The sequence below is a fragment of the Haemaphysalis longicornis genome, unplaced genomic scaffold (assembly GCF_048455015.1).
Source record: "Haemaphysalis longicornis isolate Haplotype H1 unplaced genomic scaffold, Haemaphysalis longicornis Haplotype H1 scaffold_4, whole genome shotgun sequence".
In the NCBI taxonomy this organism is placed as follows: Eukaryota; Metazoa; Arthropoda; class Arachnida; order Ixodida; family Ixodidae; genus Haemaphysalis; species Haemaphysalis longicornis.
In genome coordinates this window covers 217,730,348-217,756,676 of record NW_027526361.1, presented here as the reverse complement: position 1 = coordinate 217,756,676, position 26,329 = coordinate 217,730,348, and the positions used below count along the sequence as shown (strand labels likewise).

The window sequence follows — 26,329 nt, the reverse complement described above, 5'->3', positions numbered from 1 at the left end:
GGGGATACGCGAAGCGTTTCTAAAATCAAATCCAACACAGCAACCCAGAAGCTAGCGGACCCACATCATTCCACCTTAACCGTGCACATAAGGCATTAGTTATCGGGACGGTTTACAGAATGCGATCGTTGTCTCGGCTGCTTTAGTTATACGGGTATTTCATGGGTTTTCTATGTATTCAACGTTCAACAGTCGTTGTCATTAGACGGAGATGTGCATAGTTTTGATGTGTAATTTTGCACGTCAATCCGTCCCTCCCAAAATCCAAACTGCTACGACCGTACCCGAATGGCACAATAATACAGAAGACGTGGGCTTCAAAACGCGAGAGACCAAAGTTCGATTACGACCACTGAAAGCGTTTTAAGTTTTCTTCACTTCGCACAGGATCATCATTATCATCGTCATGAGAAGATGTTAGCTTTCCGACAGCGCGTTTTGGTGACCACAGTCGACATCAGTGAAAGGACGAAAGCTTAGCATAAAAGTGAAGGGTAATGCTGTATTTATGTTGTATCAGAGCAAGCCATAGATGTGGCAATGTTACTCACAATTGCTAATTTGAAAGACCACCACATTGGTGTTTTCATAAATACCTGGCTTCAATAAAGGATGTCGCCCCCAAGATAGTTTCCAGCGATCGTGAGCGGGAGCAGCTGAAGGAATATGCAGAAGCGTTTAGACCTTGACGACTCTTTCAAAATGAGGACTTTTTTCAACTGGGTAGAAGCACTCCGCTCAATGTGAGCGAATTCTTCAAAATGCTTTGTGTTAGTCTTTGAAGGTATATTTGTCGAGGACACCTAGAATCAGGGTTTTATTGACTCTGGCAATCTGATTTGCTTCAGGGCCTTCTTTACTATACCCCCTGGAACAAGAAGTTTTATTTGACAGCGCCTTGACTCGTTTCCGTTCTGCACGCCGAGGGCTGAGCCGCATTCCAGATGTCGTATGAAAGTCGGGCTTGAGGGTGGTAATACAATAATCAATATTTACTAGTAAGGCTGCGGGGTGTACAGGTCCCCCAAAAGTAAAGTAAGCAGGGCTTTGCTAAATTAGAAATATTTTTAATTTACCCGGCTGCCAGCATGAAAAGAATATGTGCGGCCTGATTATATTTTGGAATGACATTCCTGAAAAGTCACATAAACATTTCTGGCTAGGCACATGACGGAGAAATCCCCTCAAAATTTCCAACCCGTGCGCCGTTTACTTCTTGACGCACATGTACATTTCCATGTGTCGTGACCAAGTGGTTGTCGCCTTTCAATGGGCTTGTCACTGCGCATGGCATAGACTTGTTCTCTCTACCTTCATTTCAACATTTCCAAAGAGCATTAAAGTTCGCACGACTTTTAAATCACAACTATAATAATAAAAAGGAAATAGCCTCGTGCCCCCATTGAACATGTAGCTCATTCTGCAAAATACAAAGGACTCGCATAAACTATCTGTTATTATTGATTTATTTATTCGCATACCTAAATTTCGCCCAGAGGGTATTACAGAAGGGGGGTAAGGACGCATTTTCACACACGAAATGCGCCAACAAAGTGAAAGGTATAAAGAATAACAAGGAACAGCGAAACAAATAACAGACAGTAGGGGGTAAAAACTCATTTTTGCCACACGAAATGGCCAACAAAGTGAAAACAATAAGGGATAACAAGGAACAGGGAAACAAATAGCAAACAGTAGGGGGGTAAAAACCTATTTTCATACACAAACTGCGCCAACAAAATGAAAGATACAAAGAATAACAAGGAACAGGGAGACAAATAGCAGACAAAAATTAACAAATGCAGCATAAAAAGTAGCATAAAAAGTAACACTGCCCAGCATTCACAGTAACACAAGTATGCAGATTCGTATGAAATAACTAACGTATAAAAGAAAACAACTATGCAAAAACCGAAATGCACACTATGAAGAATAGCGTTCAAATTTTAGCAGTCAAGATAAATGCGTAAAGCCACCAGGAATTCATTGTCACTTGCAACTAGGATGATGCTTTATTTCGATATTGTGCACTTCCCTTCTAGTTTCTGCACGAGGCGCCATGCCAGATGATCTGAATACACATTCTGTTTAGGCAACTTAACGGGTAAAAGGCATGGGCAATTTTGTTCACGCTTTGTGCTGAGGCAAACTCAAGCAGTAAGCAGGAAAATGTTAGTAAAAATATTACTTCAGCCTCCGTGAAATTCTATAGTCTCCAACTATTACGTGTGGTTGACGTAGACAGACGTCCTAACATATTCAATATCCCGCTGTGGAATAGGCATATAAAAATGTGTATTAGAATTCTACGTTCCCGATCTTTAAATAATAGCTTCAATAAAGTACTCACGTTCTGAGAGCATGTGACCCGCAGAGAATTATCTATTGAAGCAAGCGCTACGCACTGGAAAAAAAGTTTGCCGCCAAAAGCATTAACAAAACTCCCTGACCGCACCTAAATATACTGAACCTCACCTGGGATATTGCGATGTTGTTATATTATACCGCTTCCATATAACACAGCAGGTAACAACCTCTTGTATATGAGGTGCATGTTTCGAATGAAAGTGAAGTTCGTGTTTAGTGATCCCAATTATACTATTGCCTCCACCCCACTACCTGGACATACTAGACCTAATATGTGTTTTGACCTTTGACCGACAAGGTGTTCGGGAGACTAGTTTATTGAATAAGGCGGCCTTAGGCTTACTATGATAATCGTGGCAGATACCTCTCTTTTCTGTGCGGTAACCTAACCTCTAGTGCAGTCTAGTGCCTAGAAACCGGGAAAAAGAGGTAAACAGAGGTGCTCGGCACTCCTACTGGGGAAAAGTGGGCCGATCAATGTGACGAACGACGTCTTGTATTCCCATGGACGTCATTGCTATCCCACGCCCTCTGCGAGGGAACTGCAGGAAGAACTGCCTCAGCTCAGTCGAATACCTTCACCTAGGTCAGAGACACTGAAACCTTATTGATGTATACAGTGTGCACGACTCACAACCACCTTTTGATCACAGCAGCCCAAAAGGTGCGGGGTCTTATACCGTGCGTCTACTGCCTCATGTTTACCAAAGCGGGAACGCCACGAGAAGGAAGAACTGACATAACGCAGCCGCTATATGGGCACGATCAAGCAAAGAAGCCCTGACTCGCAGAGGTTACCATAACACAGCAGGTTCTGCAAGGTGAGACGGGAGTACGATAAATAATAGCGAACCCCAAACGTAGCTGCATTCTCGCATTACAAGCACAGCGAAGCAAGGGAAAGAACTCTGAGCTAAACAGTATCAGCGTGGACACACCTGATCTCTCGTTTCAACCGCGCCCACTCGGGCCTAATCGAGCATTACTTTTCTCTAGGCAATGCCATTCCGACGGTGCGAGCAAGGGCCAAGCACTGTGCGATAAAGTCCACAATACGGTTACGATTGGCCCTACATCAGCGCTGACATAATGATCCGGCTGAGGTCATCATCGGAGCCGACCTGGTCGATGGCAAACGGGAACGTCCGTGAACGAGACACGCGGCTTTCTTTCTGATTAACAACGCTCAGTAAGTGCGACCGCATGGGTCGTTATACAGATAACAGGCCCCCACTGAGCCACGTGTCTAAGGGGTAATAACTATGAGGTCGCATTGTCAAACAAGTTCCTAGCACTATGTTATGTGTTTTATTTGTTACCTTGATCTCAGGATTTTTTTTTGTTCAAAAATGCGTCTAAGAAATCGATTGAGCGTTCCGATAGTGCGCTACAGAATCGGGGCTACAAAAATCAAGTACTTAGAGCGTGTGTTTTGCAGGCAGAATTCTTTTTGTTTTTTTACACGACAATGTGGGTATAATATGATAGCCGGTAACGACTTACAGAGGTGGGAGGAAAGTGTAAAAGCACGGAAGGAGAGTAATCGATCCCTCAAGATTGGGTCAATACTAGTTGCGTTATTGATAGTTGTGCAAAATATATGACTAGGTTTGTCGTCGTTGCGTGCAAAACAGATTGCAAGGTCGCTGTACTTTGTGTAGAAGATTAAGTAGTAGGCACGTGATTATGATGACGCGGTTGCAGAACGTCTTGCCGTCTAAGAAAACAGAAACGCCAACCAATGTAAGCTGCTTTACTACATAAAATAATCCGCAGCTTACTGGGAAAACATTTAGTTTTCCGAAATTAGGTGAATATCTTGCCAAGAGTAAGCTGCTAGTTCGTTTTTATTCATAAAACTTCAGGTATGTTCCAACATCGACGGCCGTGCAATACAAACTGTTTTTTTAGGCCACCAGCAGCATCTAAGCCTTAATCGTGTTTCATTTTTTTTTCAAAAAATTCACTAAATGCAAATGTTTGAACAATTTGAAGATTTGTTTATTTGCCTTTATGGGTGGTAAAGCTTGTTAAAATCTGCACTAGAGCATCCTGACTTGCCTGTCGGCCCGTTTATCAGTGGCAGAAAGTGTCAAGTCGTGCAAAAGCTACAGACAGACGCAAAAAAACAAAAATTATACAAAGATATAGTCATTATCAGCACGTACAGGATCGACCTGCGACATTAACACACCCTTGTTTTGGCGCTCTTTGGCCTAGACGCCCCTGCGCCATTTAGCACAATCATCATCGTAGGATCGACGTGGGCTCACAAGAAAAAACCAATGTTTAAATATAAAACTTACAAAGCAAACGTGGCTACAAGATGACAAGAAAAAGGAGGGAAGGAGGGGAAAACGATGAATTAAAAGCATGTTCCGCAATTTGTGCCGTTGGTAGAGACCGCAGCAAAAAAGAAGAATTTATGCAAAAGGTACCCTCCGTATTCAACGTAGAGCACAGGCCTCAGCAGGTCAGGATTCATGTCAGCAGAGAAGAAAAAACAAAACAAAAAAACCAACAATGCTGAAATACAACGCTTACGACAAAAAAATGATGAAAAAGAATGGTCGTGTCGAAGTAGTTGTTAAAAGAATGTTCGATCTACTTCAAAGAGAAGGAGACATCAAGTACAGTCGACCGTACTAGCAGGCACTTATCAAATCACAATGCGCCAAAACAAACAGGAAGTCACGCTGAGGCAACGAACAACGGAAGTTGTTTCAGCGGGGTTTGTTGCACGTCGGCATTCTGTGCATGTATAGGGCGTTGAAGAGACGGGGTAATCTGTTTGACACTGTATCAAAACCGTATTTGACGCGGCTGAACGAAATGTGCGAAACTACCGGCGTAACGCAATGGTTCGCATGTTTATTGCAATAGAGTACTGCAAACTTTTATAGGTTGTTACACCACTTCTCCAGTTCTCTTCTTTAACCTGCAGTTATTATTACGACAAAACGTTTAAAAATGCCCACAATTGTTCGTACAGAACCAAAAGAAAGTGTGCGCTAGAAATTCAATTTTGTACAAGAACTGTTATATATGGATACGTTGTATATGGACAAGGGTGTATACGGACCGTAAAATATAACAATCAACATTCTCTAAAGAATACACCAGGAGATCACAAGACGGGAATGCTGTGGGAATGTGGGAGAGATCTCTGCCCTCCAGTGGACATACAAGGATGGCGGCGCTGATTATTACGACGCTGGTGATGGCGCTACTGCTGCTGCTGCTACCACTGCTGCTGCTGCTACTACTGCTGCTGCAGCTGATGATGATGATTGCGATTCAATAGGATTTGCAATTCAATTTTTAGTACAATTGGCACCAGTCTTTTTCGGAGCCCGAAAATCTTCCTTTCACCAGTACCTCGTGCAACCAGTCAGGTTATCTTGAAAGCAGTCTTCTGATAGCTTTCGTGTGTGTGTGTGCATGTGTGTGTGTGTGCGTGTGCGTGTGCGTGTGCGTGTGCGTGTGCGTGTGTGTGTGTGTGTGTGTGTGTGTGTGTGTGTGCGTGCGTGTGCGTGTGTGTGTGTGTGTGTGTGTGTGTGTGTGTGTGTGTGTGTGTGTGTGTGTGTGTGTGTACAAGTCACCTCCAGCCGAGAGAACTTGGACAATCGCACAAAATGTCTACATTAGATAATTTCTTGCCAAGGAGTTGAAAACTATTTACTATAATTCGTTTAAATCTGTCTATAGCAGCTAAAGTCTTTTTTTTTTTCAACGTGCTACGCCTGGTTAATGAGATGGTCATGTATTCACTTACTGGGTACTTTTATACATGTTACTTACAAGGTCGAATTTATAAAACGGCACTTCGTCTTCTTTTAACCAGACAGAGCATTACCGAAGTTTATATAGTTTGGGTGCCAGGACGCGAATCCCTTGAGGGGAATGAGGCGGCTCACGCCCCTGCCCGTGATTACACACACCGGGCCGTTTCTCTCACGGGGCAGTCACCACCTCTTCCACCTAATCCGCAACCTCTATTGCGCTACACATATATCTTGGCGGACTACCGACAGAAACGGCAAATTTTCCCCATTCCACACCACCAACTCACAAGGGATGAAGCAACAACGTTCAGATGGCTTCAAACTAACACGTATCCACACCGTGCCCTTCTTCATGCCATTTATCCGACAGACTATCCAGCCACCTGCCACTACTGACCAGCGCCCGCTACCCTATACCATCAGGTGTGGGAGTGCCAAAAGACACCGGACCTGCACGCAATCCCCAACCCCTCTATACAACAGTGGACGGCGCGGTTGACCAGCAATGACCCTACGTTCCAGCTCGACCTGGTGCAAGGGGCTCGCGCAGCCAACCGCAGCCAGATATCCCGGACTAGGCATCCACTCCACCGGACCGGGCGGGTGCCCTAACAAATGCACCTGTGGTTTTTAATAAAGAGTTCATTCATTCATTCATTCATTCATTGCGGTACGGGCATTTCAAAAAGCGATACCATCCAGTGATAATAAAACAACCGCCAGTTTTGGGGCAAACAAAAGAAAAAATAGTTTAATTTCGTTTTCTATATCCCCCTCTAAAACGCAAGGTGCGCGACCAAGTGCTTATCCCTTTGAAGGTCACTCCTCCCATAACGATTCGCACCGTTCCGATGTTAAGGCCAGACTGCGATTGGGAGCGAGACCCTCATCTACCGCGCGTGGCATTATATTATGCAAGCTCGACGAGTGGCACTTCGAGTGGCAATATAGGTGGCGATATGAGTTCGACCGCGACCCGCTGTCCGAAAGCTAGAACGAGCTACCCCCGAGCTGCATATACACTCACAGCTGTTGACTGCGGGCTTCTTTATATAACCTGTGAAAAAAAAAATGAGGGCGCAGTTCCCTTTCCTCCTCTGCTTTTTCCCCGTCGGTTTAGGCGTCCAACCGATGGCCGTGTGAGGATTCGGAAAGTGGCGGGTCGTATGGCGAGTCGAATTTATCTTTCCACCGGCTTATTTGCTTCTTTCCTACACCCCGGTGAACGGCCAGCGAAGAAGTTTTGAAAACCGGCGCTGAATGTTTGCATACGTGCTATCCAGGGAAGAAAAGAAAAGCTTACGGTGGTTTTAGGTTTTTTTCTATGCCAGCTTCACCGCACATGCGCGAAATAACGAATTTTCAGTGGAACTGCAAGCGGGCGGTATTCGAAATCTACCGTAGCTGTTGAAGGTCGATATCTTCCATACATTGAGGGTGTCTAAACCAATAAGACAACAGCAACCGCACCGATATTTTGCTGCATGTGAATCGGACCCCCACCCCGAACCCGACGCAACATTTTTTAAACTCAGTGGTAGGGAACCGTAATTGAACCAAAAATCTGTGGTTGATTTCTGTGTCATAGGAATCGGTAAAACACGAAAGTGCAATGTGTAGTGAAATCTGATGCGAAATGAGTAGGATTTGCGGTCGGCAACTCTCTTCTGGGATTGCATGGCTAGAAACGCCCCGTCGGCCAGTCGCTTCGGCAAAACTGTACTGGCGTCATTTCCGTGACGAATATGACGTCAGAGAAATCTTGGTGTATCCCGGTATAAACCAATTTCGTGTTAATATATAAAACCCGAAATCGAACAACCTTAAGCATATAACGTACTACTCTTTGGTACTAAAGGATGCGTCGCCGCAAGAAGATCCTGCGTGAAGGGGTGCACCCGTTATAGGCCGCTTGATTCGTTGTACTGGAGTCATTTCCGAGACGGCTATGACGTAATGAAACGTTCGTGTATGCAGGCATAAAGCACTTTCGTGTTAAAGTAAACGGTTACTGGTTCACGACGGTATGGTTTGACAATTGGTTGCTGATATTCCGCAATTGACTTTATTTAGGGTTCTTTATTTGACGTACACTGTGGTCAACTGTTAAAGGGAGCCCGCAAGCGCGTGGCCGCCGCGCTCTGCGAAGCGCCGGCGCCGACAAGTGGCGACAATCGGAGACAGCCGGCACATGCGCTCTTACCGGCCCAGGCGGAAGAAGCCGCCCTATCGTCTGCTACTACGCTCCGCCATACCGCTCAGCTTCCGAGAGCTGGGAAATTTCACACGCGCAGGGTGCAGAGAGACACGGCAAAGCAGAATAACAGAAGACCGGGCGGCTTCTCCAACGCTGGCTTCTCCCGCCTCCGACGTTCAGTGCGCATATGCCGGCTTTCTCTGATTCTTCCCACTTCTCGGTGCCCGCGCTTCGTGGAGCGAGGCGGCCACGCGCTCGCCGATTCCCTTGAACAGTAGATTGCACTACACCATCAACTTCGCAATCACCGACTGGGTTTTATCTCCCAAGTCCATCCCAACACTAGCAACGCCATATCCATGTTCATGAGGAGGGATTATGCACCCATACTGAAATATTCTGCCGCGGAACGGACAATTAGGCTAGTTGGTAGGTTGGGAGCGCTTCGACGACCAAGATGAATATGGAAATGGTATATTGCTGATGACCGCGCCTAGTGGTCAAGGCTCCGAAAGCTAGATATCACACCCTCGTCAACGTGCTGCTATTATGGACATCAACATCGCGCTTCTAGGCCTTCGTGTCTAGGCCTACGTGTACACCAAATGGACGGTAAAATATCTAATAAGGAACGGATTGGTGCTTGCTCCCCGGCGGAATGTTTCAATTCCTATTTGAATAAAAATCAAAATATTGCGATTCCTTTTTGCTTAACATGCTACGAGTTAGTGGCAGGAGAATGGCTTATTTTGTAATACCTCGGGGATAAAGACTGTGTACTGGCACGCTGGTAATACAATTGCTGCACAGCGCATCAGCGACTCACACTTGAAGCGTGCTTCAATGTTGCATTTTATGATTTAGAAGAATACAACGTGCTGCGTGGGGCTTTGATACTTTAATTTGACTGCTAGCTGCGTGGGTTTTGATACTCTGATTTGACTGCCAAAATTACCCCTGATACAATGTCACCCCAGATTTGCGCCTGTTTATAGTGGTGAAGCCGAGTAACCAAAAGGTTCGGAGTACACAAGAGCAGCTGGATAGAATGTCAGCACATTAGTAGACAATTGTCAGAATTTGTTTACCATTTTTGGCCTGCTTTAAGGGCTTAAGAGATGTAAAGGGAACGCTTAGTCGCCTAAGCTTATGGTCGCTGGTATGTCTCTGCTGCGTCTCGCAGCTAGAGGCGCTGCTGGCGACTTCAAAGAACGATAAGGATACAATAAAACTTTCTTGAATAACTCCAGCATTTAGTAAATTTCCCAACTCTGTTCCGCCACCGCAGGATGTTGTTAACACCAAAAAAGCTAATGAATATTTAAATAATCACAAGTTTCGACCAACCGCAGGTCCCAGTCACGTAATATTGGACATTGTAGTTGTAAGTGCGTGAACTCCTTGTTATTATTCAAGTGGTCCGGCCGAACAAATTCGGAGACGTCACAAAATCCCACCGTCATTTTTCTTATAGGGTGGCTTTGCTTGGCGGCTTTGGTCGAAAGATGCCTACCGTATATACCTGTGTTACGTTAGAAGGGCTGGGCGAGAAAATAGCTTGCGAACCGCCAAAAATTGAAGTTTTTCCCCATTATGTAGCCTAATTAGCCTAATTGCAAAATATTGGCGTTAAACCTGGAATCAGTGTTACTGGAACAAAGCCGTCTATTGAGAGAACCATACTGGCAGTTTCACAGGAAAGCTGTTAGCCTCTACTTGGCCGGACAATTTCTTATATTCAACAAAAAAACCATGCAGGACCCAGCAGTTCTCGCCTAAGACGCCGAGCGCATGGGTGAGGCTAATCAGGCATACATTTTACAGCTCAGTATTCGTTTTAAAAAACCACAAAACAAGCATCGAAACCGCTTGATGAATAAGGCACCTGCGAAAAATAGGACCCTCCCCCTCCAAATATGTGTTTCCGGTAAATATTTTGCTGATTATGTCTGCAGGCTAGGGAGGACTGGGTCCACTAAACAGAGTAGTTCTTGCCCAAGACACCGAGCGCATGCGTCAGGCTAGGCAGGACCCAGAATTTGCCGCCAGCGAAGCAGAGCGCAAGCGACAAGCCCACCGAGATGACGAGAAACATTTCACACCCTTCCCAATACGCATTTGCAGTGGTCTAGAACAGCTTCGCTGGAATCTACTTTCGCATAACGGGATGGCGACCATTTATTTTCTTCGGGGCGCCTTTGGACTACAGAGTGTTAGTTTTTCGTACCTATGTCTTATTCGCCTTACTGAACGAACTTTTTTACTCCAACCGGAACTCAAACGGAAAAAAATTATCCCACCCAAAGTTGAACCTGAACTAAAGTGGTATTTTTTTTTGTTTGACTGCCTGCTATAATCATAACTGAATTAATCACAGGCAGGCTGCGTGCAGCTGAAAAAAATGTTCCGCAGAAACTGTGGCAGTACCTTTCTGGATAAGCGGCTCAATTTTTTTGTCTTACGTAAGCTATTTAAGAACTCCTAATGAAAGACGTACCCAATGACACCGACAGAAGGTACAACCAAGGTTCTCTGGCCAATCTCTCACGCATCGTTCATTACATCGGACAATTGTTGAAAAGCCTTGGACACTCTCTCCAAACTATGCAGTTCCCATACAGCTGGTTAAGAACAATGAGAATTTATACAATTACTTCCGGGAAAAGTAGAGCTTTAAAGCATAACATTTTTTGCAATCACAGTGATCTCGGAGAGATATCGCAACTTAACTCAAGATTTTATGGTCATGAAGAATACTTTCAAGAAAAGATAAATATATTGACCCCAAAGAAATCTTTTTTTGCGCAGTCTAAACGCATTGGTTCTTGTAAACTGGCAACTTTGTCAGCACCTTTCCTGTACAAGGGTACACACTTATTTTCTCAGCGATTTCGTGACGCTGAATCTAACTAACGTTTGGGTTCTGGCTAGTTGGTTTATTTTAAAATAGTGAACCAGCGCTTAAACGAAGACAGTAAAGAGAAGACATTGAATCCATGGCAAGGCTTGGTATTTAAAAAAATGAGTAAATACCATAAACCTAGTCCCGCCGTTTACAGAACGTCTGTCACCGTTTACTGTCGTGGCAAACAACACACTGGCGAAACGTATGGTCTCGTCTTCCTCCTTCCTGTTTGCATTAATGTTGTTTTAAAGATAAAAGTGGCCGTTCATTAACACCGGGTATCCTGAATCTCAGCTGATCCGCAGGTGTCGAGTTATTTTAATTCAACTTCGAATTCGTTCGCTGAGGTTGGGGTTAAAACCGCAAACTGCACTTTCTAAAGAACTGGCACACTCTTCACTCTCCTGAACCGAGTTCACGTGTTAAGGTCGAGGCCCATTTACGTTGAGGTCGCACACGTGAGGTCAAAAGAATATGTGGTTGTCCATCCATTCTAGTTAGTTGAATATCATTTACATCTGTAGGTAAATCAGCGTCATAGCGGCGCCAACACCTCTATTTCAAAAATAAAAACCCACGCGTTCACCTCAATAGCCGACATATTGGCCTCCGCTTTCCTGAAAATTTCAAGCTGTGTAGAAAATAGACATTCCAAACGGAAATTCAATATGTCGGTTCGAGCGAAACGAATCAGTCGAGCCATAGAAGCGCGGTGGCTTTAGTTGAAACAGATGCTTTCCTGACTGAGGCTACGGGCGGGACAATGCATACTAAGGTGTCAAGCCGGGATAGTGGGATAATACTTGGCGACAAAACAGCGCAAAGAAAAGTAAAAGCTGGTGGCAGCAGTTAACCTACAGAAATGCTGCAATAAGAAACTTTCGGTTGCAAGTAGGCAGGCGAGCTTGTCAGTTCGTTCGTCCTCCATTCTCGTTTCTTGGCACTCTTTTTTCTGTCAAATAATGAATACGAGCTTGTTTTCTGAATAAGCGGCTTTCTTACAGGGGAGATGGTTTTTCCTTGCGTGCCGATTCCTCTTCCCCTCCAGTTTCTTTGAATACATTTACGCACATCAGCCGGCCAAAAAGAAACTCGACTGTTTTTCCAAAGGGGCCGATGAACTAAGACTGTGGCATCAGAGGATTGACAGTAAACATGTTAAAACAAAATACATATTAGAATTCGATAAGAGGTGAGGATAAATTAACAGCGTTACACGTGGCCTAAATTACTGGGTTGTAGGCATGCATCGCCAATCCAACTAGCCATCGACTAAAAAGGGTGGCGTCCGCATGGTTTGTGAAGATGACTCGGAAGCGATTGCCGAGTGCAGCTTCCACCTGATATTATTTATTGTACTGAGTCCACCAGCACCACCACCACCGTCATCATCATCAACATCAACAATAACAACAACAACAACATTGCCGTCGTCGTCGTCGTGGTCATCAGCCTAGCTGCGCCCACTGCAGCGCAAGGGCCTCTGTTATATATCTGCAATGATCTCGGCCGTGTGCTAACTGCGACTGCAGTGGGTTAGGATGACACTACAGCACAGTGACACCAGTGCCTCCAAAGTTTCATTTTTCTGCAGTTTTATGCACTTTGAATGTCATTGGTCTCGCAGTTGGTACATGCTCCTTTTTAGAATATTGTCATCTTAGTGGAACAACTTTCGAAATTTTTTTTGTGACGTCTTACTCACGGGCGGCGTGTATTAGTTTTAGCCGTCATGTGTTTGTGGGGCGACTCAGAACGACGAATTGAGAACGACTCAGCGGGCAATAGAACGTAAGATAATAGGTGTAACATTAAGGGACAAGAAGAGAGAGGAGTGGGTCAGGGAACAAACGCGTGTTGAGGACATATTAGTAGAAATTAGGAAAAAGAAATGGACGTGGGCAGGGCATGTAACGCGAAGGCAAGATAACCGTTGGTCATTAAGGGTAGCAGAGTGGATCCCTAGAGAAAGCAAGCGTAGCAGGGGGCGGAAGAAAGTTAGATGGAGGGCAGAGATCAAGAAGTTTGCAGGGATAAATTGGTCGCACTTAGCGCAGGACCGGGGTAGTTGTAGAACAATTGGAGATGCCTTTGCCCTGCAGCGGGCGTGGATAGGCTGAGGATGATGATGATGATGATTTGTGGGAAAGTGTACGCCTTCACATTCGAAAGCTGTAAACCCAAATTGCCAAAATGTTTATGTTAAAAGAGCATCACATTTCTCAATGTTCCCCACATTTCATGGCTGGACGGTCCTACCTTTAGGTATACAGTAAAAAGGGAAATGCATAACAACATTTTTATTTTGAGTGTTTCCTCCGCGATGTAGTGTTTGTGTATAGACGAAAGTCTAAGCTATATACTAGACATACATTCCTGTGTACACTGATAAGGATGTCTCATATTTTATACTTTTACTAGAAACCTTGAAAGCGTGGTTGATTTTACTCTAAACTGAAGATCTGTGATGGCCGATGGAAATGCAAATCACATTGATAACTCCTCTTTTACTTTACGGTGACATTGTGAAATAAACTTTATTAACCTCAATATAGGTCCAGCCTGTGATTCGAGGCATCAGATACAAAGTAGAACTAGAAGGTATAAGGCTAAAACCATATAATAATTGTTGTATTCCACGGTTTATTTTATGTTTGTGCTGCAGGGAGGGACTCCTTAGGTTGCTCTACGAAGATAGTTTTTGTAATTTTAATGAGTGCAGCACATAAATTGGGGCTGTTAACGTCCCTCGCAGGGGTCTCCATATATTTTTGCGGATGTGGCAACGTTTCTCTGAACGCGTGGTACTTCTGGACACACACTTACCAACCCAGTGCTCGAAAAAGACTCCCCAAACAGGTAACAGTACTCCGCGCATTTAGGATGCAAAAAGTTGTGGGAAAAATGTAAGCAAACAATTATTACCTAAACAAGAATTTGTTCATTAAAAAGTAAAACAAATGCAACAATTTTTGCTCTAACTCAGGTCTTCTTATTATAAATAATTAAGAAAGCAAAATACCATCGCATAGAGAACATTTTTAAAAGGGCCATGCAGACAAAATATAGATGTGTTTTCTTCGAAAAGATTGGGTTTTTATAGTGCCACCAGCGCTTGTCCGGCAGCAAACGACGCTTTCTTCACTCAGAAAATGATCGATTTGTGTTAAAATTGTGATTCTTCCGCCAAATAGTGTGTTTCGTGACGTCTGTGATGACATAAAGTAAACAGCCCTTCAAGCGAAGGGCTGTTTAGCCTGCAGCGGACTGCGGAGACTTGTTTTACGTCAGTCCTCCTAGATGGCACCACCATACTGCGCCAAACCGCGCCCCGCCTTTGCTTTGTTCTTGACCGTATTTGCGCCTGGCTTGATTTTGTTACGGTAGCTAGTAATCGTTTCGTGAAAGACGGGGTATGCTCGACAAACAGGGTAGCGTTAGACAATAGAGAGTTTCAGCATAGCGGGTAGCGCCCGTTAACGCTACGACGGTGGGTACCGTGACTAGACTGGGCAGTTGCGGATTCGTGCTAGTAGGGTGGAGAACTTCCACGGGCCGGTCCTCGCTATGCCTGCGCATTCACTCCGTTGAAGGGCTACCTGCTCGCCCTCCCTATACGCAGATGCGCAGTTGGGTCCCGGTATCCCACCGCCGTAGCGTGAGCCTCCGCTAGCCGCCATGCTAAAACTCTTTGATATCGCTTACACCACTCGGCTAGTGTAGTGTGAGACAACCCCAAACCGTCGGACTGCTGTGCAGCCACAACAGGTATGGTGCGCGCAGGGCCAACAGCAGTACGCACTTGTCGTTATACTCTTCTTTATTAATTTTACAGATTTTTACATCACATTACATTACATTTACATTAAATTTACATTATTTTACATTCTTAATTTTACAGAATGAGTATGCATTATATTTAGGCGGAAATAGCTCGTTCTGCAAGCTTACAAGTCCTCCCTAACTTGCGTTTATTTTTACTGGCCTCAGCCAATCACAGTACTGTGCATATTAGGCCACATAGGTTATAGCGTGGGCAATGCGCTAGTTGGTCCCATGGCCATTCCCTTATCTCCTAATGATATAGCTTATTTCAGCGTAGTTTACATTTAAAGTGGTATCAATATGATTCCAACGAGGTGTTTTGTCTGCAAGGCCCATTTAGGAATATATTATTAGTTCTACCACTCGCAATTTACCAAAATATTTCAAAATGAAAAGGGTAACTGTAAAAAATGGTTCTTTAAAAATTTAAGACTAGGTTTATTCACAAGCACGGACAATGCCCGAACCTATGTTTCGTACAGTTTTCTTTCAAAGGAAGTTAGAAAATGGGGTAATATTCCATTGGGAAATATTGCTGCGAGAGTGCCTATGGACCTTAACAATGCGCCAGCTTTTTAACAAGCAGTAGTCGTATAAAGAAATGAAGGGAGTGGACAAGAGTGACCGACACCAGTCCGCATAGGAGAATTTCGAATATATATACAGAAAACGTATCTGAAACATCGATAAACTTATGAATGGAGGCATAGTCAAATAAGATATTTTTTTCTTGTCCCAACGACGGAAGCAAAACACTCAGCAGACATGAATGAGATGCCTAATTATGAGACAACAGAATAAATGAATAATATATTTTTATGCATCCGTCTAAAACGATAACAATAATTTTGCCCATTCAAGTCAGTAGAGAGTGGTATTGTATACTTTTAAACTCCCAGGAAAAAAAGTTCGGGCCACCTCCACTAACGCAAAACCTGAGGAGAGGCGAAGCTTGTAGTTTATAAGTGTATTCTTGGCGCCTTAGCGTTTCTGCCAACGGCGATGAAAACGTTTAGGGGTATAGGTATACAGCTCTGCTGTAAAAGCCTCTTGTCTTTGAAGCACAAAGCTATCTAGCGCGAGGCGTACACGAGTTTCTCGGTGTTTTAGTACCGTGAATACATGAGACGACGCTTATGACGACGACAGGAGAAACCAAGATCGCCAGCCCCGAAGGGGCTTCGCTCCTAGAAAAGAATGGCCAGGCGACCGACTAGCTCATTCCCCGCAACAGAACCTACGATGCCATATGCCCAGCTGTGCGATTGACTGAGGCTGGCAAAAGCAAACACAAATTAGACAGGGCTTGTAAGCTTGCCTAAAGAGCAATTTGTGCTTAAATCTAGGGCACATTCTTTTTATAGTAGTAAGAATGGTAGAGTGAACATTTAATGTTACGAACGAACACCTAAACCCCGATCCAGTTAGTGTGCCTGTCACTTCGTCGGCTGACACGGCCTAATACAGCCGCTGACGCGTTTGACTAGTGTGAGACAACACTGACAAACTGACATAAGCGGTACAGCCCCTTACGTGACCATGTTTGTAGAGTCATGGCTTACGCTTTAGGAAACGACTAGTATGCATCCCAATAAAAATACGGCAGGTATAGAAGCCCGACCAGTGACAAAGTGCGAACTCCGGCACTTCAGCAGTATTGCAGCGCCATCTATGAAATTGGGCAATAAACAAAATAACCACACCGCCATGTGTGAGATTGTAGTATCTCTGGTGAAAAGACAATCTTTACTTTTAGGGCCCTACTCTGGATGCCTCATCGTCGACGTTACGAAAACACAATTTAGCGTGATAAACGACATTTTGGCCTAAAATGCTTAATTTCTCAGTGAATAAAGCATTGTTTGCTTCCAGACAAGCGCGGAGGGTACTAGAAGACTCTAAATCTTTCGAATAAAGCCAACTTGTATGTTGTCTACATGGCCCCTTTAAGGGGCTGACAGAAAGATGCCGTGCGAACAGGAGCTAAAGGTTCTGGCCGTTCGGAAAGTGTTCATGCGATGCGAATGGGGGACAATGATACTACAGGCACGTTGCGCCGCACAGAGGCCGATGTGAGCGCTGCACTTTTCCTACTAAAGTTGACCGCAGCGCACGCTAGGGCATCGATACAGGAGCGCAGATTTCTGGAGCAGTTATCACCGACTGCATTCAGCACGCCGTACAAACAATCTATGTACACGGAGACAGGATGTAAAGAAAGGCGGCTGTGATGAATGCATCTGACTGGTCGTCTACAATAGCAGCGACTGGTATATTTTCGCCTGGGCCACATAACCTGTTCATTCTTCTCGGCCTTGTTATCATGGCGTTAACATAGATGCATTCTTAGTGTGGGCGCCCGTGCGTGACTCGGGATAATCCCGGCAGTTTGTGTGTGGGACAGAGCGCCGACACTTACGTAATATGAAGGCTACGAACCGAGCTTGTGATATGCGGACATCTTTCACAGCAGAAATTACCCCCCCCCCCGAACCACCAGGATATAGAAGACGGCGCTGCTGCTTGCTAGGCAAGCATCAGCCTAATGTGCCTATAGGGTTTCGCGCTTAAAGGCGAAGCTTTGCCATCTTCCAAAATTTTATCGCAAGCTTCAAGAGCACACAGACAACTCTATACTGCAGACACCAAACGTTCCCACCTCAACTTGCAGTATTACTCTATACAGAATTCCCCAAACACAGCCGATGTGAAGTACTCATAAATGACAGTATGCGAAGCATTCATTTTCTACTCTTTTAAACTGTACTAACAAGTGGTCAGACTTTACAACTGCAACCCTATATATTCCTAGCAATCCTTGCAGCGCAAAGTTTTTTCTAGTTATAAATTTATTCTTTGCTTCTTGTCTGGGAGGTGTGGGGACACAACATAGTTGTGGGTATATGCGAAAGCACGGGAGCATCAAACCGGGTGGACCTCTTTGTCACAATGAAAGCCGAAGCCTCCAGAACATGACGAAATGATTGCTGTATAAGTAAGCGCACAAGAATTGCTGAAGTAGTGTATAGTCAGTGTAGAAGAAAAAAAAACAGACATGGGGCGACGCTGGACAAAACAGACATGGGGCGACGCTGGACCACGGGACGACGTTTTGGTAGCGTCAGCGTGTGCCTTATTTAACAGCAGAGCCGTTGTAGATGGTATAAATCCTGACACGTAACGCGTTAAAAAACAAGAAGTAAGGCGCTCGTGAGCGTGTGCCTCGCGGCGACCGCCAAGCGTACTGGCACGCGCACTGGCTTTAGCAAAAAACACTTGCGGAAGCCCCGAGGAGCCCCTCACGTCCCCTAGCAACTACCAAAGCGAAATCTGGCGCAGCGCCTGCTCTAGGGAACCTCGACGCGACTCCAGGGACGCCGCGCATGCTTCACGCACGTACGCGCCGCCGATGCGCCCAAGCGCAACCACGCATGTACTGCTTTGCTTGAGGAACACGACGACATCGATGCATACGACGATGTCTACTACAAGTACAGTGCAAAGCGACGACGAAATATGTAAATAAACAACTTCAAATTTGTGCAAATACGTGTTGATGCGTCCTTCAGTGGTGCCGAAAAAATTCTGAAGCGTCGCTATGGCCAGAGTCCATCTGCTATGGTTGAAGCCTTGCGCAATGAAGTGCAAGCTTCGCCAATTGTTTATTTTATTTATTTATCAAACCTCAAAGTCCCCTGTACACGGGTTTTACATAAGGGGTGGACATACAATAATAATACAGTGGTTGAAAGTCAGTAGAAAATTTCTTCGATGGCTTCGTGAAAACGGATGGGACTGGAGTGGACCACGGCGTCGGCGGGAAGACCATTCCAGTCTTTGGCTGATTCGATAAAAAAAGAATTCTGATGGGCGAAGGTGAGCGTCTTTCCTGGCTAAACAGACAATGGGTGGTGGACGCGGTCAGAGTGACGATGTACTTCTTCAATCACGTTGGGAGCTGTTCGATAATGATAGAACTTATAAAACAAGCGGAACCGCCTAACTTTGCGCCTTGTTTCTAGTAGAGAAGGATTAGCTCGGCTTTTTAGATTAGTGACGCTCGTGTGAGAGGAATAGTCCAAAAAAATAAACCTTGCCGCGCAGTTTTGTACAGATTCAAGGGTATTAGATAACATAGGAAGGTGGGGATCACAGATTGCACATGCGTATTTAAGCTTCGGTCGTATGAGTGTTCGATAGGATTTAGGGATGTAGAACAAAAACGTATTTGATGGATTAGAACAAATTACGAATTTGACGGATGTAGAACAAAAACGTAAATTTCAGCGCAAGTACACAAGAACGCGATTGGTATCATTGGTCATGTCAGTAATGTGAGTTGTCCAAGTAAGATCCTGGCTTAAAGTTACACCTAGATACTTATAGGTTTTTATAGACGAAACACTAGAATTACCAAATACATAGCAATGCGAAATGTAGGCCGGCCTGCGATGGAATGACACTGCTGAGGTTTTAGTAACGTTTTATGACATTAACTATGTATCGCACCAATTTATAATAATATTAAGATCCCGCTGGAGAAATATATTATCATTGCTATTGTAGATGGGACGATAAAAGACGCAATCATCAGCGAAGAGACGTATGTTAGACTGGATATTAGTTGGCAAGTCGTTGATGTAAATTAGGAATTGCAAGGGTCCCTAAACTGTTCCTTGAGGCACTCCTGAGAGAACGGGAGATAGGCTAGAAGAGTGGGACTTGGCGAATACAAACTGCTTACGGTTAGTTAAAAAATTTGCAACCAAGCAAATACAGCGGTGTCAAGGTTTAGAAGAGATAAATTTAGAAATAATCTGTTATGTGGGACTTTATCAAATGCCTTCTCGAAATCTAGAAATAAGGAGTCTACAGGTACATTCATGTCGAGGCTTGTACTAATGTCGTTAATAAATAAAGCTAACTGGGTGTCGCATGATAGTCTTTTAACAAAGCCATGTTGATTGGGGTGGAAAAAGTTAAGGGATGTTAACAATTTTGTAATGTGGGAATAAATAACATGTTCCATAAGGTTACACAATATAATAGTGAGCGAGATAGGACGGTCGCTATTTTCGGACGATGGATTACCTTTTTTTGGCACTGGAATGATTTTGCCCACCTTCCAGTCCTGCGGCACCACTCCATATGATAGCGACTGCTGGAAAATGAGCGAGAGTATTATACTGGATGTGTGTATAGTTTTTTATTTAGGATTTTGGAATTGATGCCGTCTATGCCTGATGAAGAAGTGAGCTTGAGAGATTCAATCAGTTTCATGATACCGTTAGCCTCAAAGGTAATGCCGGGCATGACTGGGTGATCGTAGAGAGGGAAGGTCGGTAATTATTTATCGGGCTCCTTCGTGAACGCCGAGGAAAAGGTATAATTTAATTTTCGGGCAACATCAGACGCTGGAATCGGACAATTATGTTCGTCATACAAGCAGATCCGTTTAGAATGGTCCGGATTTATTGCTTTCCAGAGTTGTTTAGGGATATTCTGTAGCATGCTGGGCAGGGACGTAGAAAGAAAGACCGCTTAGCTTTAGCCGAAAGCGATAGGAAAAGTTTCTCAGATTGGTGATACCTGTCCCAAGCACTAGCAATATTTTTAGTTTAGCTGTTTTATATTGGCGCTTCTTTTTGTTCTTGAGGCGTTTTCTAGTAGTTACGATCGTATTCTAGTAGTTACGCTTGTAATAAAGTATTATTATGCACGGAACATAACGTCAACAGTCGCGCACCGACACGTGCGTGTGCTCGTGCGTGTGCGTGCGTGCGTGCGTGTGCGTGTGCGTGTGTGTCTGCGTGTGCGTGTGTGCGCGTGCTCGTGCGCGTGTGCGCCTGTGTGTGTGTGTGTGTGTGTGTGTGTGTGTGTGTGTGTGTGTGTGTGTGTGTGTGTGTGTGTGAGTGCATGTGTACGTGCGCGTGTGCGCGTGTTGGTGTGCGCGCGTTTTTGTGCGTGTGCGTGTGTGTGCATGTGTGTGTGTGTGAGTGTGTGTGTGTGCGTGCGTGTGTGTGTGCGTGTGTGCGTGCGTGTTCTATAAACCGAGGAGAGGCATGTCAGAACTCAGTCTTTTGTAACCAATATACTACAGTTCCCCCTCTAATATTTTTGTCGAATAGTTGGCTCAGTCTTCCTTGTTTATCATCTTGGAGGAGGGACCTTGTTAGGTAGTTGTATAGGGTTGCTCCGGATGCAACAACACGTTTTTTCGATCTTTCACGTCTATGCTATTGAAAGCAACAATAATTAGGTTCTTGTTGTGATGTACCGTTTAATAGATATACGGATAGTTCCAGCCGAATTATTTTCGCAAAGGATAAGGGCAGTTGCCGCTTTTCCTTTGTAGAAACAAAGTTGGTAAGTAGCTTATGCATATACAGCTCTTTTTTTCTATAGTTTATTTGTATGCACGAAACTCCTTTATGAGCGAAACCCTTGTCAGGAAAACGGCTCAACTTTTTCTTCACCCTTTTTGCTCTACGAATAAAAAAAAACAGCAAGACGTACCTGATGGGCGATGAAGCTGCAGCGGTGCACCTTTGCACAGAAATCCCATTCCGAAATACCGCAAGGAGAGTTTTCTGACGGAGTCAGCAATATCTTTCAGGCCCCCTAAGTTGCATCACTGATAAATGTGATGAAAGGAAATGAATCAAACGTCACGCTTGAATTACTACTCTTTTTTCCTTAGAGATTAATTTTAGGTTGGTTTGATTTATATAAAAAGGGGTAGACAAAACATTATTATTAACTTTCGTTAGTGTCTTGTGGATTTATCGCCTCGGGTACTGCTTACCTAGCGTTGCTTAGGTTATCGAGAAATCGCTTGACGGTCTACGTGGTTAATAGTGATGACTTGTTAGACATACGCTCTTAAGTGTAAAGAACAGTAACCTTGTATTCTGCCCATTTAACCATACTAATCATCGCCTTTTCTTGTTTTTGTCTGTTACAGTCGTCGTCTGCGTCCGATGAGTACGAGAGATAGCCCAGGCAGGCGCCGTCATCGAGCCACAGCCATCCCCTCGCGCATTCGTTCAATGAAAACACTTTCAGCCCTTCCACACGCCGTCCCGAGTTTCCAGGAGGTCATCGAAAGGAACACAACGCCAGGAAGAAAAAGAATACCCAAGCCGAGACGGAATTCTCCGAATCAGCTCCCCAAACCCTTCGTCACGTACTCGTGACCGGCCTGTAGGAGTGGTCCTTGGTTAGCGTGGAGCGCGAACGTAGGAGTTGGTCTGCTCGTGTATGCCCCACCCAAGAAGGAACCTACGGCGGCGTGCGATATTTCTGTTCTCGACCTTCCTTCGCCTTCTGCGTAGAGTAACCCATGTTTTACTTCCACTGAAATAAAGGCTCCTTAAGTCGGCTGTTTGTACACAAGTGCGATGCCAGTTGACTACGCAGAACGTAGGTGACAAAGAAACCTGTAAAAAAAGCTGAGTGGTCGTTATCACTGTGAATTGTGTTATTTGAAACAAAGTTCAATAAAAAAAACAGATCCGACCTGGCGGAATAAAGACATATAGCGTCACGCAGGAGATGGGAAAGGGGCATTACACCCATGCTAGACCAAAACTGTGCAAACAACAGCCAGAAAAACAACAATTCGTGCGGCTGTCTCCTTGTGAAGAATCACATCTAAGCTGGGAGGCTTCAAGTCACGGGCAACTGGAGCGCTTCGTCCAGAAGCGACACAACGTCGAGGAAGCTGAAGGGTGAAATCATACCTGTATTGCTAAACTCAAGCAAAAGCACGAAGAAAACATTGTATACTCTACCTTGCCATAAAAAGAGACCATCCCAACAGCAATCCACAAAACGTAAAAACTACGTTATTCCCCCCTAGATAGAACTGGTCATATGCAACCCGAAGTTGCTTTATATGCTGACGAACAAATAAAGAGTAGGATGAAACGCGCTACCTTTTCTATACTTCTCGAGAATGTTAGATATTTTCTACCGCTTCCTTTAATTCAGTTGCCGTCATTGGCGCATGGTTGAAGTGTACTGTTGACAAGCACAAATGGCATGGGATAAATGTACCCCGAAAAGGTTTTTTTTGGCCTGTATTCCGACTTTTTCTTTTTGTTCGTATATTTGTGTTCAGAAATTATGGACTCCCCATTGTGCACAAATACGTGCATAATAAGTTTGCAGTGACGCAATCTGCAGATTCGCTGAAAACATCATGAAAACATCATGAAAACAACAAGAAGCGATATGCCAACAATGTCCAATTTTACGCGCACGCGAATGTCCTATAAACAAGGCCTATTGAGGTAACAATTTCCATCACTTTTACAGACATCTAAACTAAAAGAACGTCATGGCCCATGGCTCACATTTACGAAGAATGTAAAGAATATGCGGGAATTGGATCAAGAGAGAGAGAGATAGCGAGAACGATCTTTAATAAAACTGGCGATGTCAGCCGAGCTAAGCTGCCTGGCTTGCTACGCCAGATGAAAGCGATGACGATGATGATTATAATGATAAAAAATAATGCATATGATTGTAACTATTTACAAAGTCCTATTAAGACTTGTGTGTTTAAGGTACGCCAATAAGGCTTTTCTTGCACGAGCGGTACGTTTGGAATAATTCCAAAGACCTAATACGTCCCCCAGTTCTGGTCCTACGGAGAGCGACCGGCCCAGGTACACTGCGAGAGGCACTCTTTGTGTACTAAAGCGAGCAAATTCACAAATGAGTGGTTGCAGATCTTCACGCACACCACACTGTGGGCACATAGGCCAGGTGGAGTGGTGGGTCTTGTAGCAGGAGTATCGCGTGTAAGCAACACTTAACCGCAAAAGGTGGAGTACGGCTTCGTCATGCTTGGATAGCCCAGGTGGCATCTTAAAATTACGATGCGGGCATATAGAGTAGAGGGGCACGTAATGACGGGATGCTTCTTCCAAAATCGATTGCTGCATGCTCCATGCCACCCTGGATGCAAGGGCTGAAGAATTTTCCTGAGAAAATGGCACCGGTATTTTTGATACACGTTGATGATGCGCTGTGGATGCTGCAAAGTCCGCTTCACATTCAGTTATCCCGCAATGGCAGGTAGCCACTGGAGTACTATTGGATGGTGCGCTTGCAGAGCTTTAATATGCAAAGCTTGTACATCAGCACAAGGTGATCTTTGGGGAAAGACGGTAAACATTGCAGTGCAGCCCGAGGGTCCGTGAAGATGGCCCATACGCGTGGCGGCCGCTCGATGATGTGCGCCAAGGCCATCCGGAGAAGTGCAAGTTCAGCAGCCGTAGATGATGTGGCTGAGCATGGCTCTGAGGGCGGTGCGTGATGAAGGTATTCTTACTGCGACAGTGGATGACATGAATGACACCGATACCTCCGTGTACAGATGTGTATGACCACAGTATGTGTTGCAGATATATTCACGAGCAAAAAACTGTCGAGCGGAGGCGGAATACGCTCCTTGAGACTAATTCCGGGCACCATGGTCACTATTTTCATAGGCGGGAACAATCAGGGCGGGTGGAGAGGAAGTGCTGGTGGCTAGTAATGCTGTGGCAGGATGTTGCACACTTCAGTGACTGAAATAGGCTCTGAAGGGCGGTCACATTGTCTTTCCAGAATCCGTAGACACACGCGAAGAAGCTCCTGCATGCCGAGAGCCAAGGGTGACATCCGTCCGCATTCCGTAGTGTTCCAACAGTAGACGTAGTTTTCGGAACACCAATGCAAGTCCCTTAAGATCTGTGCTTGCATGGTCTCTAGAGCCTTGATCGTTCCTTTATAAAGAGGGACCAAAACGGCGATTCTGTAGCGTATGAGGCCTACCCAGAACGCTTCGTAGAGCCGAAGGAGAGAGTTAACGAAACGACCACCGGAGTTTCTGGAGAGCATACTGAATATGCGGGTGATTGATGTAAGCTTCTCCTTGAGATGGCGGACATAAGGTGACCAGGTGAGTGACCTGTCAAATGCCACCCCCAGAAACCTATTGCTGGGAATGTAGGCATGACATTAGCTCCAACAGTGAGCCCGTAGTGCATTAGCCCGTAGTGCGTTATCGATTCTGCTACGGCCCTTGCGGACGCCAGAAATCTGTGCCGGGTATGCATTTGTTACTGTCAGATCCCATTCCAAGCGGTAAAGCACCATCTTCTCCATCCGTTTGCCGACACAGCTCAGGAGCGCTATGGGACGGTAAGACACTATGGCCGTTTGAATTTTCCCTGGTTTCAGAACTAGCGCAATGCGGGCGTGTTTCCATTTTGGCTCTAGACGGCCGGTGTACCATGAGCTGTTAAAAACGTTTAGAAGGCAGCCTTTCCCCTTTTCGCCTAAACTCGAAAGGGTTGTATAGCTGACGTCATCCGGACCTGGGCACGTGTATTTCTTGATGGAGGCCAGTGCAGCCAGCAGTTCTGCCATTGAGAATGGCACGTCCATGGCCGACGACATCGCTGGCGAATCCTCGGTCTGAAGCGAAGAGATGTTGGTAGAGGCGTGGGCGCCATGGTAATTTTCCTCCAGAAGGCATCAGCAACGTGTAGGCCAGTCGTGTTTGGGCTGAGTGCAATGAAGCTAAAAGGGTTCAGTTGACTTGGTGGCGCCAGCAGTATTCGAACCAGGCGCCATATACTGGAAATCGGCTTCCTCAGGTCCAGCTTTGATCAGAAGGACTATAATTCGCGCTTGGCAAGCTTGGCCATCTATCTCTGGACCGCTACCTGAGCACGCCTGGAAGCTCGGATATGCTCAGGCGCTACCGTGCGACGGGCTCGTTTTTCGGCTCGTCGACGCACTGCTCGAAGCCTCTCGAACTCTGCGTCAGCAGTACTTTATTTAGGTGGCAACCTCAGCACTTTGGTGCTAGGCTTACGAGATCTTGATATTTCTCCATGAAGGAGTCATATGACCTTACTGAGTCTGCAAACGCCTCCATCACAGTTGTGAATTCTTCCCAGTTTAAACAGCGAATTGCACGCTTTTGTAGGATACCCGCCAGACAATCCACTAAAAGGTAGGTCAGCACGTGATCACTACCATGTCCTTCAATATCCACGGTCCAGCTCGTCCTAGCAAAAAGTTGCGATGAGATGACCGCTACGTCAAGGGCACTTGATAACTTGCTCATGAAGAAAGTCGGATCTCCAGTGTTGACGATGTACTTACATGCCATACCTTTGGCCTTTGACCGTTATTTTTATACTGCCCCAGGAGGGGTGGTGAGCGTAGAAATCTCCAGTAAAAATGTTT

At 45.1% G+C, this 26,329-nt stretch overlaps 1 protein-coding gene across 1 annotated transcript in view; it reads left to right on the top strand.

Annotated features, from left to right (window-relative positions):
• The window catches only part of LOC144178065 (uncharacterized), a 139,424-nt gene extending 116,811 nt beyond the window's left edge, over positions 1-22,613 (top strand). The window contains exon 3 of the mRNA XM_077705592.1: positions 22,044-22,613. Within this exon, the coding sequence (XP_077561718.1) occupies positions 22,044-22,076 (33 nt within the window). The 3' untranslated portion in view covers positions 22,077-22,613. The remainder of the gene's footprint in view (positions 1-22,043) is intronic.
• Positions 22,614-26,329: the final 3,716 nt, after the last annotated feature.